General features: G+C 36.7%; 2 protein-coding genes across 5 annotated transcripts in view; one reads left to right on the top strand and one right to left on the bottom strand.

The window, feature by feature from the left end:
* The window catches only part of LOC127848898 (tyrosine-protein phosphatase non-receptor type 23-like), an 81274-nt gene extending 80326 nt beyond the window's left edge, over window positions 1–948 (bottom strand). For 2 of the 3 annotated variants that reach the window (XM_052381569.1, XM_052381570.1), the window contains exon 1: window positions 843–933. In XM_052381569.1, coding sequence (XP_052237529.1) covers window positions 843–929 — 87 coding nt within the window. In that variant the 5' untranslated portion in view covers window positions 930–933. Of the gene's footprint in view, window positions 1–842 lie in introns of all 3 variants that reach the window. The other variant, XM_052381568.1, reaches the window with a different exon arrangement.
* Window positions 949–970: 22 nt separating this feature from the next.
* Window positions 971–14892, top strand: part of LOC127848891 (rab3 GTPase-activating protein catalytic subunit-like) — a 51142-nt gene continuing 37220 nt past the window's right edge. For both annotated transcript variants that reach the window (XM_052381559.1, XM_052381558.1), the window contains exons 1-8: window positions 971–999; window positions 3236–3288; window positions 6890–6965; window positions 7910–8075; window positions 9979–10057; window positions 11068–11187; window positions 12059–12224; window positions 13541–13640. In XM_052381559.1, the coding sequence (XP_052237519.1) occupies window positions 985–999; window positions 3236–3288; window positions 6890–6965; window positions 7910–8075; window positions 9979–10057; window positions 11068–11187; window positions 12059–12224; window positions 13541–13640 (775 nt within the window). In that variant the 5' untranslated portion in view covers window positions 971–984. The remainder of the gene's footprint in view (window positions 1000–3235; window positions 3289–6889; window positions 6966–7909; window positions 8076–9978; window positions 10058–11067; window positions 11188–12058; window positions 12225–13540; window positions 13641–14892) is intronic.

The following is a 14892-nucleotide window of genomic DNA, read 5'->3' as shown; positions in this document are numbered from 1 at the left end:
ATCTCCCTGCTCTGTAGGGGTCATACTTTGTATGGTCCCCTGCTCTCCAAAAAGCTCAACAAGTGATTGAGTCACCTCAGCTTCAGAATTGTCATCAGTTACAGCAAAAACCGGAGCTGAGAGACCACCAGTACTGTGGTTGGCAACCAGATTGGCTATCTCCCTCGTTTCACCAGGAACACCTGCACGATGCTTCGGCTTTCCCTCCAACCGACAACCGCTCTTCCCTTGATGGATCTTCATCCCTCGATCCCTCAATTAATTACAGTGTGCTGTATACAACACCTTTCACGTCATTTTCATGTGCTGTGACAAACATTAAAGTAAAACTAATGAATTATAACACCCATTAACTATTATTGAATCATGGTTTATTGAAATATGCTGCATATAACACCTTTCACAGCCTTCTATTCCCTTTTCGGATATATATTGACTTAGATAAGTTCGATTTGACCAAAAAAAAACACATACGAGTTGACCAAAATAGATACGCGTTTACCATGGAATGACTTGACTTGAGTACTAGTAATTGGATGCAATTGTTTCAAAATCATCTGAGAATGAGTCATAGTTAATATTTACAATTAAAATATGGTGTTGTATGTCTCAAATGTATTTAAGGAAATAAAAAATACCTAATGATGTCGTTAATGTTCTGCTGTATTTATGTTTATAGCTCGAACAGTTTAATATACTGCTTAAAATGTGTTTTGACAGATGTTTGTTTACAAATTATCCCCCTTGATTGAATTGTCAAAATATTACAGTATGCAGAACGTTTGATTTATCACAGTAATCTTAACACAGAGTATTAAATCATTAAAACCACGTTAAAATACCTTTTTTAACGTTGGACCGAACTCTACATATTCTGGACTATGCTTTAATTCGAAAGAAATCATGGACATCCGTGGAACTGCCTCCATGATTATTTTGTCGGTGTGTGTTATTTTATTTCTTTGTAAAATTAGCAAACTTGAAATGGCTGCAGATGATGTAAATAATTATCTTCTATTTATTATTCTATTGTTATACTACATATTTTTAATTTTTTATTTCATCAGTTAGAGTTAGATTTTTCGCTTTGTTTGAATCACTTCTGAATAACTTGGTTTACTCAGTGGCACTGAACTAAACATGGAAGTGATTATTTAGAGGTGTACTGTATCAATAGATATTTGCCATCTGTCACACAGGCAGCAGTATCATAAAAAAAATTGCCCCCCCCCCCCGGACCATACTCCCCCCCCCCCTCGAGCTTACCCCAGGGGTTCCAGATTGTTAAATGTACACCTTTTGTGTATGGTTTAACTTTCCAACAACGAATATTGACAAAAAATAACTGTTTAAAAAAATACCCCTCTTATAGGTATTATATATACACAAGGTATGAAACGTATTATATGCCTATTGCTGAAAGATTGTGGAACACTGGACATGACCTTTTTCACCGAAAACACACATGTTCCCATGCAGTTGTCGACAAAATACAACTGGATTCGTTTAAAGACAGTAAAAGCAACGTGATTACACAACTAACGGATCTCCTTCTAGGCTAATAACATTAATTATTCAATTAAATTTGACTTTCTAACTATATGTCACTCGGTGTTTCATCTACACATGTACACCATTTTAATTTTATAACGCGTCATCTGGTTGGTTGTTCTCATTGTGTTGGCCAATGATATGGCGTTTTAGAATCGAGCATTCGATAGACAAAATATGACAGCAAAACACAGACATGTAGCGAGAAAGTCGAATTTAGTGGAATATTAAAGTTATTAGCCGAGTAGATCGGTTAGAAGTGTAATCTCGTTGCTTTTACTGTCTTTAACGAATCCAGTTGCATTTTGTCGGCAACTGCATGGGAACATGTGTGTTTTCGGTGAAAAAGGTCACGTCCAGTGTTCCACAATCTTTCAGCAATAGGCATATAGTGCGTTTCATACCTTGTGTATATATAATACATATACGAGGGTTATTTTTTCATACTGTGTATTTTTGTCAATATTCGTTGTTGAAAAGTCAAACCATACACAATAGGTGTACATATATCAATCTGGAACCCCTGGGGTAAGCTCGAGGGGGTGGGGGAGGTCCGGGGGGGGGAATTTATGATACTGCTGCCTGTGATCTGTCAGTGTCACCCATCCACTCTCTACGTGATACTTACCTTGGAGCTTATAGATATTAACTTTTTTTTTGCATACGTCGACGTTTTACACACAATGGTTTAGTGTTAAAATTTGTGCTAAAATCAAGTTTTTGCGTTATATCCAGCTATTTTGTCAAAATTCATGTGTTTTTCTTGATATACATGTTGTTATTCTTGAATGCCTTGAGCGTTTATAAGTGCATACATTCAGCTTTACACACAATGGTTTAGTGTTAAAAATTGTGCTAAAATCAAGTTTTGGCGTAATATCCAGCCACTTTGTCAAAATTCTTGTGTTTTTCTTTATATACATGTTCTTTTTGAATGCTTTGAGCGTTTATGAGTGCATACGTTCAGCTTTGCACACAATCGTAAAGTGTTAAAAATTGTACTAAAATCAAGTTTTTGGGGTAATATCCAGCCATTTTGTCATAATTCTTGTGTTATTTCGATATACTTGTTGTTCTTCTTGAATGCTTTGAGTGTTTATGATTTCAAACCATTTCAAAAATATGTCTCTCGTATGTCTAATATAAGAGAGTTGTATTTACATAATACTTCATAACAAAAACAATATATGTTACGAACAACATTAAATTGTGTGTCTTTTGTGAAAAAATGATCACAAAAAATACATGATAAAAAAACTTGAACTTGAGCTTAGAACTGAGCAAAGTTTTCAGTTGACAATTCAATCTTCATGTGGAGGTTTCGGAGTTAGGCGATGTATCTTGATTGGTTGATTACAAACGCGATCTATCTTGATGATTATTCCAGAGATAGTCGATGCATATCTTCACAGTCGTAATACTAAGCTTTGTTTATTTATGCTAGAAATAAGTATATGTGGCTCATATTACAGATTAAAGTGCCATCTGGACTTCAAGAGGTAAATGTACATGAAAAAAGTTTTTAGGAGTTGCATCTCCCAGCGACATGGATTGTCGGTAGCTGCGAGTTGGATTATTGCACAAAGATATACATGCATTTGATCCTTGTAACAAAAAAAACATCTACATTTATTTTTCACGACAACTAAAGTTGGTGATTTTGTTCAATCAATTTTTATTGCAGGAAGGTGATGTGTTTGAAATAACTGATTTTACAACAGCATCAGATTGGGAGAGGTAATCATGAGTTTGTATTATATATTAAATGTAGGCACATGTAGATGATGCCGTGAATGACTAAAAGAATACTAGGTTAGTTGGGTTGAATACAGCTTGGATAATTAAGGAAGAAATATATAACCTTAACCACAAGTCATGGCATGAAAATAAAAATATATGTAATTATCACTTTTGCCCAATGGGTCCTTGTCAACCTTAAATGGCCCACAAGTCACCCTGGGGTGACTAGAAGCCGATCCTTGTCACCCTAGGGTGACTTTAAGCCGACGCTAGTCGCCCTTGGGTGACATGAAGCCAGTTGTAGTCACCAGTGTTCGAAATTCGCACTAGTCCGATAGCCCAGGGCTAGTTGATTTTGTTTTGGGCTACTGAATTTCCCTATGTACTAGCCCGATCGGGCTAGTGATTTTTCCAACTTTTGAAAATTAAAGTGCTCAAAAATATGATTTTCATCCATTGTTTGAACCATATCTAGTGTTTATTATCCCCCGCCATAGGCGGAGGGATATTGTTTTGGCCTTGTCTGTCCTTCCATCCGTCTTTCCGTCCGTCTTTCTGTCCTTCCGGCACTTTTGTGTCCGGAGCCATATCTTGGAAGTGCTTTGGCGGATTTCAATGAAACTTGGTATGAGTATATATATGGATAAGAGGATGATGCACACCTAATGGCATTGTACACCATCTGTTAATAACAGAGTTATGGCCCTTTGTATCTTGGAAAAATGCTTTTTTGTGTCCGGAGCCATTTCTTGGAAGTGCTTTGGCGGATTTCATTGAAACTTGGTATGAGTATATATATGGATAAGAGGATGATATACGCCAAATGGCATTGTACACCATTGGATAATAAAGGAGTTATGGTCCTTTGTATCTTGAAAAAAGGTTTTATGAGTGTCAAATATAACTCTTTTGTGTCCAGAATCATATTGGCGGGGGATATCAATTCAACGAATTTGCTTGTTTAGCGTTGTATCGCGTTTCCTCACCTTCCCTTTAAATGACGATTTTTTTGACACAGTGCGTTAAAATGCGGATCTTCCCAGGCACATGGTCTATATTGAAACACATGCTTTCCATGCATGCTTAGTTGTTTAAGTAATTGTTTACGGTAAAAAAAGGTGTGATGATGATGATACCTGACACCGTCTTTCATGTACTGTTTAATTACTGATGGATATTACGTAAATTTTTAAACTGTGATTCCTTGTAAATCAATCTGCGATAAACGCCAACTTCAAGACTGACGTCAATCAAAAATAATGATTGCCACTAACCCTGCCCTTGTATGCATTCTTGTTACCGATTGGACGCTGAACAGCTCAGTTTGGCGACTGGAAAGTTACCAGAGAATTTCTCGTGTTGCATCTGTGTCAGCATACATGGCTGTGTAATGTGACTTTATTATCGATACTTTAATATATCTTATCAGTGGGTGATCTATTACCTCATGTTTCTTTTATGGCGATTAAGCACGGAGCGCGGTTAACAGAATGAGTTTCCAGATTAACTGTTGTGATTTGTTATGTTCCGTGTATTAGAAAACAGATGCTCATTATCAGACGTCCAAGTGACTTCCATCATTTGTAAAACGAACGTACAACTGCCGTTTTGGGGCATAATTTTGCAGACAATATTGGGTACTACCGGTATAACACATTTTAGACAATTGGCTAGTGGACCTTTTCAATTTTCTGTCATTTTAACACTGTGAAACTTTCAAAACAGAAATTAGCTGTGACACATGACACCAAACTAAAAATGAATACATGTGACAACACCAAATTGTAATACTTTATGTCCATCATTTGCTGGGTCCTGACTGATCAGTTCGGGCTAGTAAACTTTGGTTCGGGCTAGTGAAAAATTCCATCTGGTGGCCCGAACGGGCTAGTGGTTTCAACAGTGAAATTCGCACACTGAGTCACCCGGGGGTGACATGAAGCAGATTCTTGTCGTCCGGCCATGACTTCAACCTGATTTTAGTCACCCTTGAAATCAGCATAAAGTCACCCTCGGCAACAATTTCACTTTTTCAAAAACAACAACATGATTTGGTCATTCATATGCGAGGGAATTTCTGTTAAAATACTACAAAAAGGAAAGTAGAGCTAAATGTCTAAAAAAACTAAACCACAATAGCCTATATTAGATACCTAGATGCGGTGTCGTTTGATAAAAAATACCCAGGTGACTAGAAGCTCAGTCTTGTCACCCGGTGATGACTAGAAGCCGATTCATGTCACCCTGGGATGATATGAAGCCGATTCTAGATACCCTGGGGTGACTAGCATCGGCTTGAAGTCACCCCGGATGACTTGTGGGCCAGTCAAGGTCGACAACGAGCATCACTTTCATGGTATGGTTTTTATGTCCCCCCACTATGGTGGTGGGGGACATATTGTTTTTGCCCTGTCTGTTGGATGGTTGGTTAGTCTGCCTGTCTGTTTGCGCCAACTTTAACATTTTGCAATAACTTTTGCTATATTGAAGATAGCAACTTCATATTTGGCATGCATGTGTATCTCATGAAGCTGCACATTTGGAGTGGTGAAAGGTCAAGGTCAAGGTCATCCTTCAAGGTCAGAGGTCAAATATAGATGGCCAAAATCGCTCATTTTATGAATACTTTTGCAATATTGAAGATAGCAACTTGATATTTGGCATGCATGTGTATCTCATGGAGCTGCACAGTTTGAGTGGTGAAAGGTCAAGGTCATCCTTCAAGGTCAGAGGTCAAATATATGTGGCCCAAATCGCTTATTTTATGAAAACTTTTGCAATATTGAAGATAGCAACTTGATATTTGGCATGCATGTGTATGTCATGGAGCTGCACATTTTGAGTTGTGAAAGGTCAAGGTCATCCTTCAAGGTCAGAGGTCAAATATATGTGGCCCAAATCGCTTATTTTATGAATACTTTTGCAATATTGAAGATAGCAACTTGATATTTGGCATGCATGTGTATCTCATGGAGCTGCACATTTTGAGTGGTGAAAGGTCAAGGTCAAGGTCATCCTTCAAGGTCACGTATATGGGTCAAAATTGCGCATGTAATGTCACTTCTGCAATATTGAAAATAGCAATTTTATATTTGAAATGCGTGTGTATCTCAAGGAGCTGCACATTTTGAGTGGTGAAGGGTCAAGGTCATCCTACAAGGTCAAACATCATACAGGGGGACATTGCGTTTCTCAAACACATCTTGTTTTCCTTATCTTTTTTGTCACTATATTGAAAGTAACAAAAAAAATTGCTAAAATGCATGACAAACATCATACATACAATGATAACATGAATAAAAAAAAAATGTTTGCACTGTATGCTTTTTTTGCTCTTTTTAAAAAATTGAAAAAAAGATACGGTACGTTTATTCTGCAGGGTGTTATAATTAAAATCGAAACTGGAAGAGGAGGTAAATAATATAAAATACTATTAATTTATTGCCCGGTGAGATAAAATTCTGATCAGAAAACAAAACAGTCATTATTAACATACTGAATTGGCACCCATAAGATTATATTATAGGGATGGAGAGAGTGTTATCAGTACTGGAAATGAATCGCATATCGCTATTACAATTCTAACATTATGTCACAGGTTCATATCACGTGTCGAGGAAATACTGCATGAATGGAAACTTGTGACATCCACACCAAAACCACCTGCACCAAAGGTAAGTAGTTGCAGAAAATAATCATTTTGTATTGTAACATAATAAAAATGTTTTCATGGTCCGTAGATGTTAAAAATACATAAAAGAAGTTGTTTTTTACGTAAAATAAGTTGTGAGTTGTTCATGTTGAGTGTTGGTGATAGATTTTAATACATTAATATGTGTATTATAGTAAAGTTTAATGCAACCTCATTTTCTGCTTTTGTTAGTAATATTTGTCATTGAATTCCTATTCCTTATGATTTGTTTTTATATCTTGGAAAATGCAAATTCTTCTTCAAGTTTTTTTTTTTTTTTTTCTAAAACTTGTATCGTCCCTGTCATAAGGTATGAGGTGGAGGGCATCCCATTATTACTTTACAATATTGATGTTATGAGCATAAAATGACACGTTTAGGGGTACAAATGAAAAAGAAAAAATGACATTAATAAGTTATAGGTAAAAATTAATATTTAGAGAAATAGAGAAATAAAAAGAAAGAAAGAAGAAAACAGGAGAACTCAAAGTCTGTTTTATGTTGATATTACATGAATTAATATAGAATATTATGTGAGTTTTGGATGAAGAACAAGTTTATCATGCGAGGCTTTGAAAGCCTCGCGCTAACATGGTTCGTGCCGAGCATGATAAACTTGATCTTTATCCAAAAGACACATAATATTCTATTTATCCTATTATTTCCTCACATTCCATTAATAACTGTCAAATATGTCATTTTTTGACGATTTTGTCTTTCCATAGTTGACAAAAACAGATTCTCCAATTTTTGGAAAAACCCAAATCTGATCTAAAAATAGCGATAGTATAAAGCTCATATTTATACGATCATTGTTATTCTATCGATTTTCATCTGGTAATAGGATAAAAGCAAGTAATAACACCATTGATCATCATTGATCACCATTCTGATTGAGTATGAACTTTACTTACTCACTTATTAAAGGGAGGCTACACCACTGGTAATTGGGAGGAGCGGACAGAGTTGTTGAGCTTTGCTGATTTCAAGTTTTCACTGACCCATATCTGGCTTCAAGAACCTCATGATTCAGATCATGAAAAGTCCACAGAGAAGGAAAGTGTGGAAGATGAGAATGAAGACAAAGACAAAGGTTTACATGATCCACACTATGTGGCATTTTGTAAATTATATTGCTTATAGCGAAGTAATTAAAATTAACAGTTTAACTATGCAAACTTGTATTTATATGATATTTGTATTTAATTATAAGACAATTTAAAAGCACAGCCCATACGAGACAACAAATAAATTTATTTTTGTAAGTCCTGTTCATAATTTGCCAGAGAAGGGTTTGGAGTTTGTGTTAATCTGGAGCACTGCATTGGATTTGTTATAAATATTGTACAGTGAAAAGCTTACAATCAGAAAGATTGAGGAAATTGTATAAAAAGAACTGAAATTTGACCAGGAAAATGCTCTTATATGTCTTGTTTAAGAGTCTAGCTTTCAGACTTATCAAGCTTTAATTGTAATCATCATGTACATCCATGTTGTAAAGATTTTACTCCTCAGAATATCAAGATTGTGTTAATTACAAACTAGTTCCAGAGCAGTTTTCACATCTTTGATGTGTATTAATATATACAGTACAGCCAACGCGGAACAAACATATTTTGCGATCCGCGGCGGCAAGGCACAACAAGTCGGTCATTGAAGCCGCGTCAGTATTCGGCAGCATGTCGCATTTCACCGCGAAGCTTCGCATCTGTCCGCCAAGACATGCCGAGGCAAGCCGCGATCCGCTACATGACGCCGAGTCGATGCGCATCTTCAAATCAAAATCGTTTTAAAATGATTTGTTAGTCAAAGAAATTTAAAAGAACAGTTATAATAATATTTAAAATCATAATTAATTTAATGTGCGCGGATTCAAAATAGATAAACTAGTTAATAAAAAAGCATGCTGTTGTTTTGTTTTTAGTGATTGCATTCCCGTTTCTAAAGAAATTGCTATCATCCGGATAGAAATAATTATTATTTAAAAAGAATGCAAATAAAAAAAATAGAATTTGTAAAAACAAAATTCGATTATCACGAGCATGTATTAATAAAATTCCAATAATCATTTGTCATTGTCATTTTTAGAATCAGCTTAAGTACTTTAAGTTACTTTGTGTGCGTTTATTGAGCCGTATGATTATTGTCTTTATATTAAACGATCAACAAACATATTTGTTTTGGGTTTAATTTTTACGACAACATGTTTTAGCATATAAGCATATTTAATGTGTCTGGCCAAGTTAGTTTGTCTCCCGCCAGTAGCGTATGTATTTGACACATAAATGTCACGTAATTATGTTTTTGCACATACAAGTGGTCAAGACTCCAGCAGTTGGTGGATTTATAATTGCTTGTTGTTTTTGCTATTATATTTTAGCTGAGACAATTAGCAGTTTGAAGCCACATCAATAACCAACACTAAATTGTTATTTTGTTATTATCAGCTTATTATAACTATTGTTTTTCACCACAATGTTCACAGGTAAAAAATTTCTGTATATCTTTTCACTCAATCCGCCGCGTACGTATGCGGCGGATTTACTCCGCGAAAGTACACGAGGTTAAAACAGTTGCACGGATCGATGCCGAGTGCCTCGGCGATACGCCGCGTGAACACTCGACACGGACGCCACATACTAAATTTCTGGCCATGGCATAGCCACGGATTATGTTCGTCTGCGTTGGCTGTACTGTATGCAAACAATATCAAAACATATATATAATAATGCATAATGCATGTGCGTAAAGTGTCGTCCCAGATTAGCCTGTGCAGTCTGCACAGGCTAATCAGGGACGACACTTTCGCCTAAACTTGACTCGGTAAGGAGGTACTTCCTTGAAACTAAAATACCATAAAAGCGGAAAGTGTCGTCCCTGATAAGCCTGTGTGTACTGCAAAGGCTAATCTGGGACGACACTTTATGCAAATGCATTTTGCCCAATTTTCACAGAACACAACACATTTAAGCCTATGCATAACCATCATATTTCAGAGATCATTCCGACAGTACACGGAGATCTGATGGACATGGATAATGACTTCCCATCAAGAGCCCACTGCATCTGTAGATGGTTAGAAACTTCCACATTTTATATAAACACTTAATTACAGAGAAGAGACTCAAGGCACTGATTTAATATCTGGTCTAGAGGAAACTCACTGGCGCCAGAAATAAGGATTGACATTGTTGGTCTTTCATTCACTTCCAAGCTGCTCTCCCTGCTGTGAGATACTAAATCAAGGTGCTGTGTATTGGGGGTTTCATAAAGGGCACTAAAGGACTCTTCAATTGGGCAACTCATATATATCTCCCATAATCCAACGCACGCTTCACTTGGGGCCAATAGCCATATGGGAGAGAGTACCAGTGCAAATAATGAAGCCTGCTTGGTAATTAAACTCACTATCCCCAAAGAAGCAATATTAAGATTCCTTACTGTATCCCAGGTACGTCATTTATGATAATACAACCTTGACGCTGGCAAGAATCAAAGAATGTAATTACCAATTCCCAAACAAATTATGTAGCCTTTCTGGTGTTTATATTAGCTATCCCAAAGAAACTTACAATCGTTTACTTTCGTGTATCCCACATACTGCCTTCAGGACTTTGTAACATTTAACCCTTTGCATGCTGGGAAATTTGTCGTCTGCTAAAATGTTGTTTGCTGAATTTCCAAAATAAGAATTTTCTTCGATTTTTTTCAAAGAATACTATCAGAATAGCAAACAGTTTGGATCCTGATGAGATGCCACGTTCTGTGGCGTCTCTTCTGGATCAAAACTGTTTGCAAAGGCCTTCAAAATTCGGTTCCAGCACTGAAAGTGTTAATCCCTAACAAAGCAACATTAAATTATCATTGTTTTATCTCAGTTATTGCCTTCAGGACAGGATTTCATTACCTTATTCCTTAACAAACTTTTGTCATGTTTCTTCCTTCATAGCAGGTAAACCTTTTAGGACTTTTTTGACATGACCCTTAACATACAAATAGTAATACACATGTATTCTCATGGTAAAGTGCAGCCTTCAGGACTTGACACTTAAGGAAGTAACTGTATTTTTGTCCCTGTATCCCAGGTACGGCCTTCAGGATTTTGTGACGTTGACCCCGGCCAGTAACGTGGGGGCAGTCCTGGGGGAGAGTAAGCTCAAGATACTGCTGTCCTCTGTCAACATAGCTCTCACTGATGCCGGCTGGTATGTACCTTATGGAGTGTAAGATGTTTATTAACACTTCCCCCATTAGAAGCAAAGTGAAAATGGCTTAGTGCACATAGCATACATTTGTGTAAAACCAGAACAGTCTGTGAGTAACTGGCATTCTGTTCAGGTTTTAATGCTGTTTGCTTCTCATCAGTATCTAAGGATTCGAGATGAAGTCTTAAAACCTTGAATCTACTCATGTAGTAAGAAAGGTCTTAAATTAAATTTAACTTTCTTAGGGACTTCAAATGCGTGAAAATACTTATCTAATTGGTAAGGTGTCAATAAGATTTAATTAATCCACATTAGTTATGAACATAACATTAATGGATAAACAGAATATTATGTATGTGTTAGATTAATTCAAGAACTTAATATAGGCTATCCTTGCTCTCCTATTTTTATATGACTACCAGGTATATTCTTACATTTCAGCTTTATTCCCACTTATGAATTATTTTTTGCTTTACTCTTGCACAGTTAGTTTGCTAACTAAAAGGGGTTCTATTTAAAAATTAAAAGAGATTTTGTGAAGTTTGTTAATGGGTAAGTATTTTCCTCCCATGAGCTGTTTCCGAAACCCACTCCCCTATGGTTGACATTTCTGCCATTAATCTACTTTAAACTTTCGATTTGGGCAGAGATCTGTGAAAATTTTTTAGGATAAATGCATGTGCAGAAAGTTTTTCACAGATTAGCCTGTTTAGTAAGCACAGGCTGATCACTGACAAAAATCCAGTTTAGGTGGAAAGTGTTGTTCCTGATTTGCCTATGCGGACTGCACAGGCTAATCTGGGATGACACTTTACGCACATGCATTTAACCCCATTTTCTAAAAGCATGACTCATGCGTATTTCCCGCCAGCTGCGTGCCAGTGTTCATACAGATCCACCAGAAGTGGCGACGCCTCTACCAGGGTGTATGTGTGCTGCCGGGCTCCAGCGTAGAGTTTGGCATGGTCCACCTGCAGAGAACCCCGCCCCAGTACAACCACCTGGCGGGGCTACTGGATGTCTTCAAAGCAAAACTGGTATCGGTTGTTTTCTCTTCAAGGCCAAACTGATATTGGTTGTTTTTATGCCCCCGTTAGAAGGGCATATAGTGATCGGACTGTACGTCTGTCCGTCTTTCCGTCACACTTTGCGTTTAGGTTTCGAAAAATGTTCAAACTTCTATGTCCCTTGAGATATAACCTTCATATTTGGTATGCATGTGTATATGGACAAGGCCTTTCCATACGCACACAAAAAATCACCCCTGTGACCTTGACGTTGAACTTAGGGTCCGCATTTTGGTTTCGAAATCTGTGTTTAGGTTTCGAAAAATGCTAATAACTTCTATATCCCTTGAGATATAACCTTCATATTTGGTATGCATGTGTATATGGACAAGGCCTTTCCATACGCACACACATTTTGACCCCTGTGACCTTGACCTTGAAGTTAGGGTCCGTGTTTAGGATTCGAAATCTATGTTTAGGTTTCGAAAAAAGGTCATAACTTCTATCAAGCGTTTATAGGGGGCATAAGTCATCCTATGGTGACATCTCTTGTGTTAACTATTTCAGTGCTGTATTGATTTCAACTGTATTATTTGCTATTGCTGCCTTGTTTTATGATAAACATAAGTTGTACCATGTGTTTATTGAAAATGATGTAAAATTTGTATTACAGGCATAATTCCCATGAAAATTGAAGTACACAATCTGTATACGACAGTCTACCAATGAGTTGAAAAAAAAAGGATCATGTGTAGAAATTAAATTTTTGCAATACCTCTAGTTTATAAGTTGCAGCTGCAAAATGAGAAAAATAAAGTGTGTTTACTGTGTTTCATATGGAAGCAAAAGTGTGAATTTTAGTTGTGTGTTTTATGCAGAATGTATAGGATTTGTGTTGCAGTCATTTTATTGAGAAGGCTGGTATATCATCATGTTATTTTATGTTCGATTCCAATCCAAGCGTTATCTTTCTGTCAGGATATATCCAACAGCAATTGTGAGTAAAAATGTTGGAACCATTCAAATTGTGAATTGGTCTTCCAGTAGCAATTGTGAACACAAATGTTGAGACCATTGAAATTTTGAATTGGTTTTCCGTAGCAATTGTGAGTAACAATGTTGAAAACATGCAAATTATGCATTGGTTTACACATTTTGGTTTTAATAAATGAACTTTGAAAATATCCAATGGACAGATTGCTTATTCCTTTTATGCGTATAAAGATTTGAATATACCACTAGTTTATAAGCTGCAGCTGCCAAATCAGAAAATAAAGTGTGTTTATAGCGTCTCCTATGGAAGACAAAATGTGGATATTAGTTGATGAGTTGTTTTCCACATCCAGGGTTCTGTAGTTGACCCCCGGCCCCCTGTTTCCGTGGCTGTGAGGTTCCTGTACATGCTGAACGAGTGGGTCAACTCCCCCTGGAGCCAACCCCTTCCTGGTAAGACTCATACTGAGATATTTAATAGCATCACACTGATAAAAAGGGGTTTAATGCTTGTGTGTAAAGTGTCGTTGCAGATAAGCCTTTAAGGTACACCAAAGCTATTCAGGGAAGAAACGTTCTGCTTTAATTGTAATTTTTGTTTAAGGAAGACTGTTCTTGACAAAAATCCAGTTTAGGCGGATAGCGTCGTCTCTGATAATCCTGTGCAGACTGCACAAGCTAATTTGGGAACACTTTACACACATGGATTAACCCCCTTTTCACAGATCCGTTAGAAGATCAAATTAAATAAAATACCTTTCTAAATAGATTAAAGTTGTTAAGGCGTCCTTTTAAAAAGTTACTTATGAGCAAAACACAGCAAACAACTAAGCAGACTGTGAGTAACTCACAGGCTGTTCTGGTTTTATGCTGGTTGCACATAGCCATTGACACTTTGCTTCTAAGCTGGAAAGGGATCAATTGTGTGGGTCAGACTTCCCTTCTTATGACTGCAATAAGGCATTTGTTAGTTACTGGCACATATATGTGCGCTTAATACTGGTGAAACTATCATACTTAGGAAAGGGGCGAGTAGGTTAACTGACTGCAGTGATAGCACAAGAAATGCATTAAAAACCCCAAAAAATTGGTCCATGCAAATGTTCTCAGATTTAATGCAGTTTTATAATGTATGAATCTGAATCAATGTATACATGACAATAAATACCTAATTTCTGTTACTGAATTCTCTAGTTAATATTCAAATCTGATTTAATTACAAGGTTGATTTTATTCAAGTATGCTTTCCTGTATTTCCATATTGTGTAATCTTTTTATGCCCCCAAAGGAGGGCATATAGTGATCGCACTGTCTGTCTGACTGTCTGTCTGTCTTTCCGTCACACTTTGCGTTTAGGTTTCGAAAAATGCTCATTCTATGTCGCTTTAGATATAACATTCATATTTGGTATGTGTATATGGACAAGGCCATACAAATTTTGACCCCTTTGACATTGACCATGAAATTAGGGTCCGCATTTAGGTTTTGAAAAATATGTTAAGGTTTCTTTAAAAAAAGGCTCATAATTTCTATGAAAGCGTTTATCGGGGGCATATGTCATCCTATGGAGACAGCTCTTGTTGTGTAATGTTATCATTGGGTTCATTTTTTTGTAAATTTTCTTCATATTGTACTGGTGTGCAATGGTCACATTTTATGTTACATTTGAATTCAGGAGAACCAATTTACATTTTCAGACATGTTT

The sequence above is a fragment of the Dreissena polymorpha genome, chromosome 10 (genome assembly GCF_020536995.1).
Source record: "Dreissena polymorpha isolate Duluth1 chromosome 10, UMN_Dpol_1.0, whole genome shotgun sequence".
NCBI classification, from domain to species: domain Eukaryota; kingdom Metazoa; phylum Mollusca; class Bivalvia; order Myida; family Dreissenidae; genus Dreissena; species Dreissena polymorpha.
The sequence above is the reverse complement of the archived record's forward strand: the minus strand, read 5'-3'. Positions and strand labels throughout refer to the sequence as shown.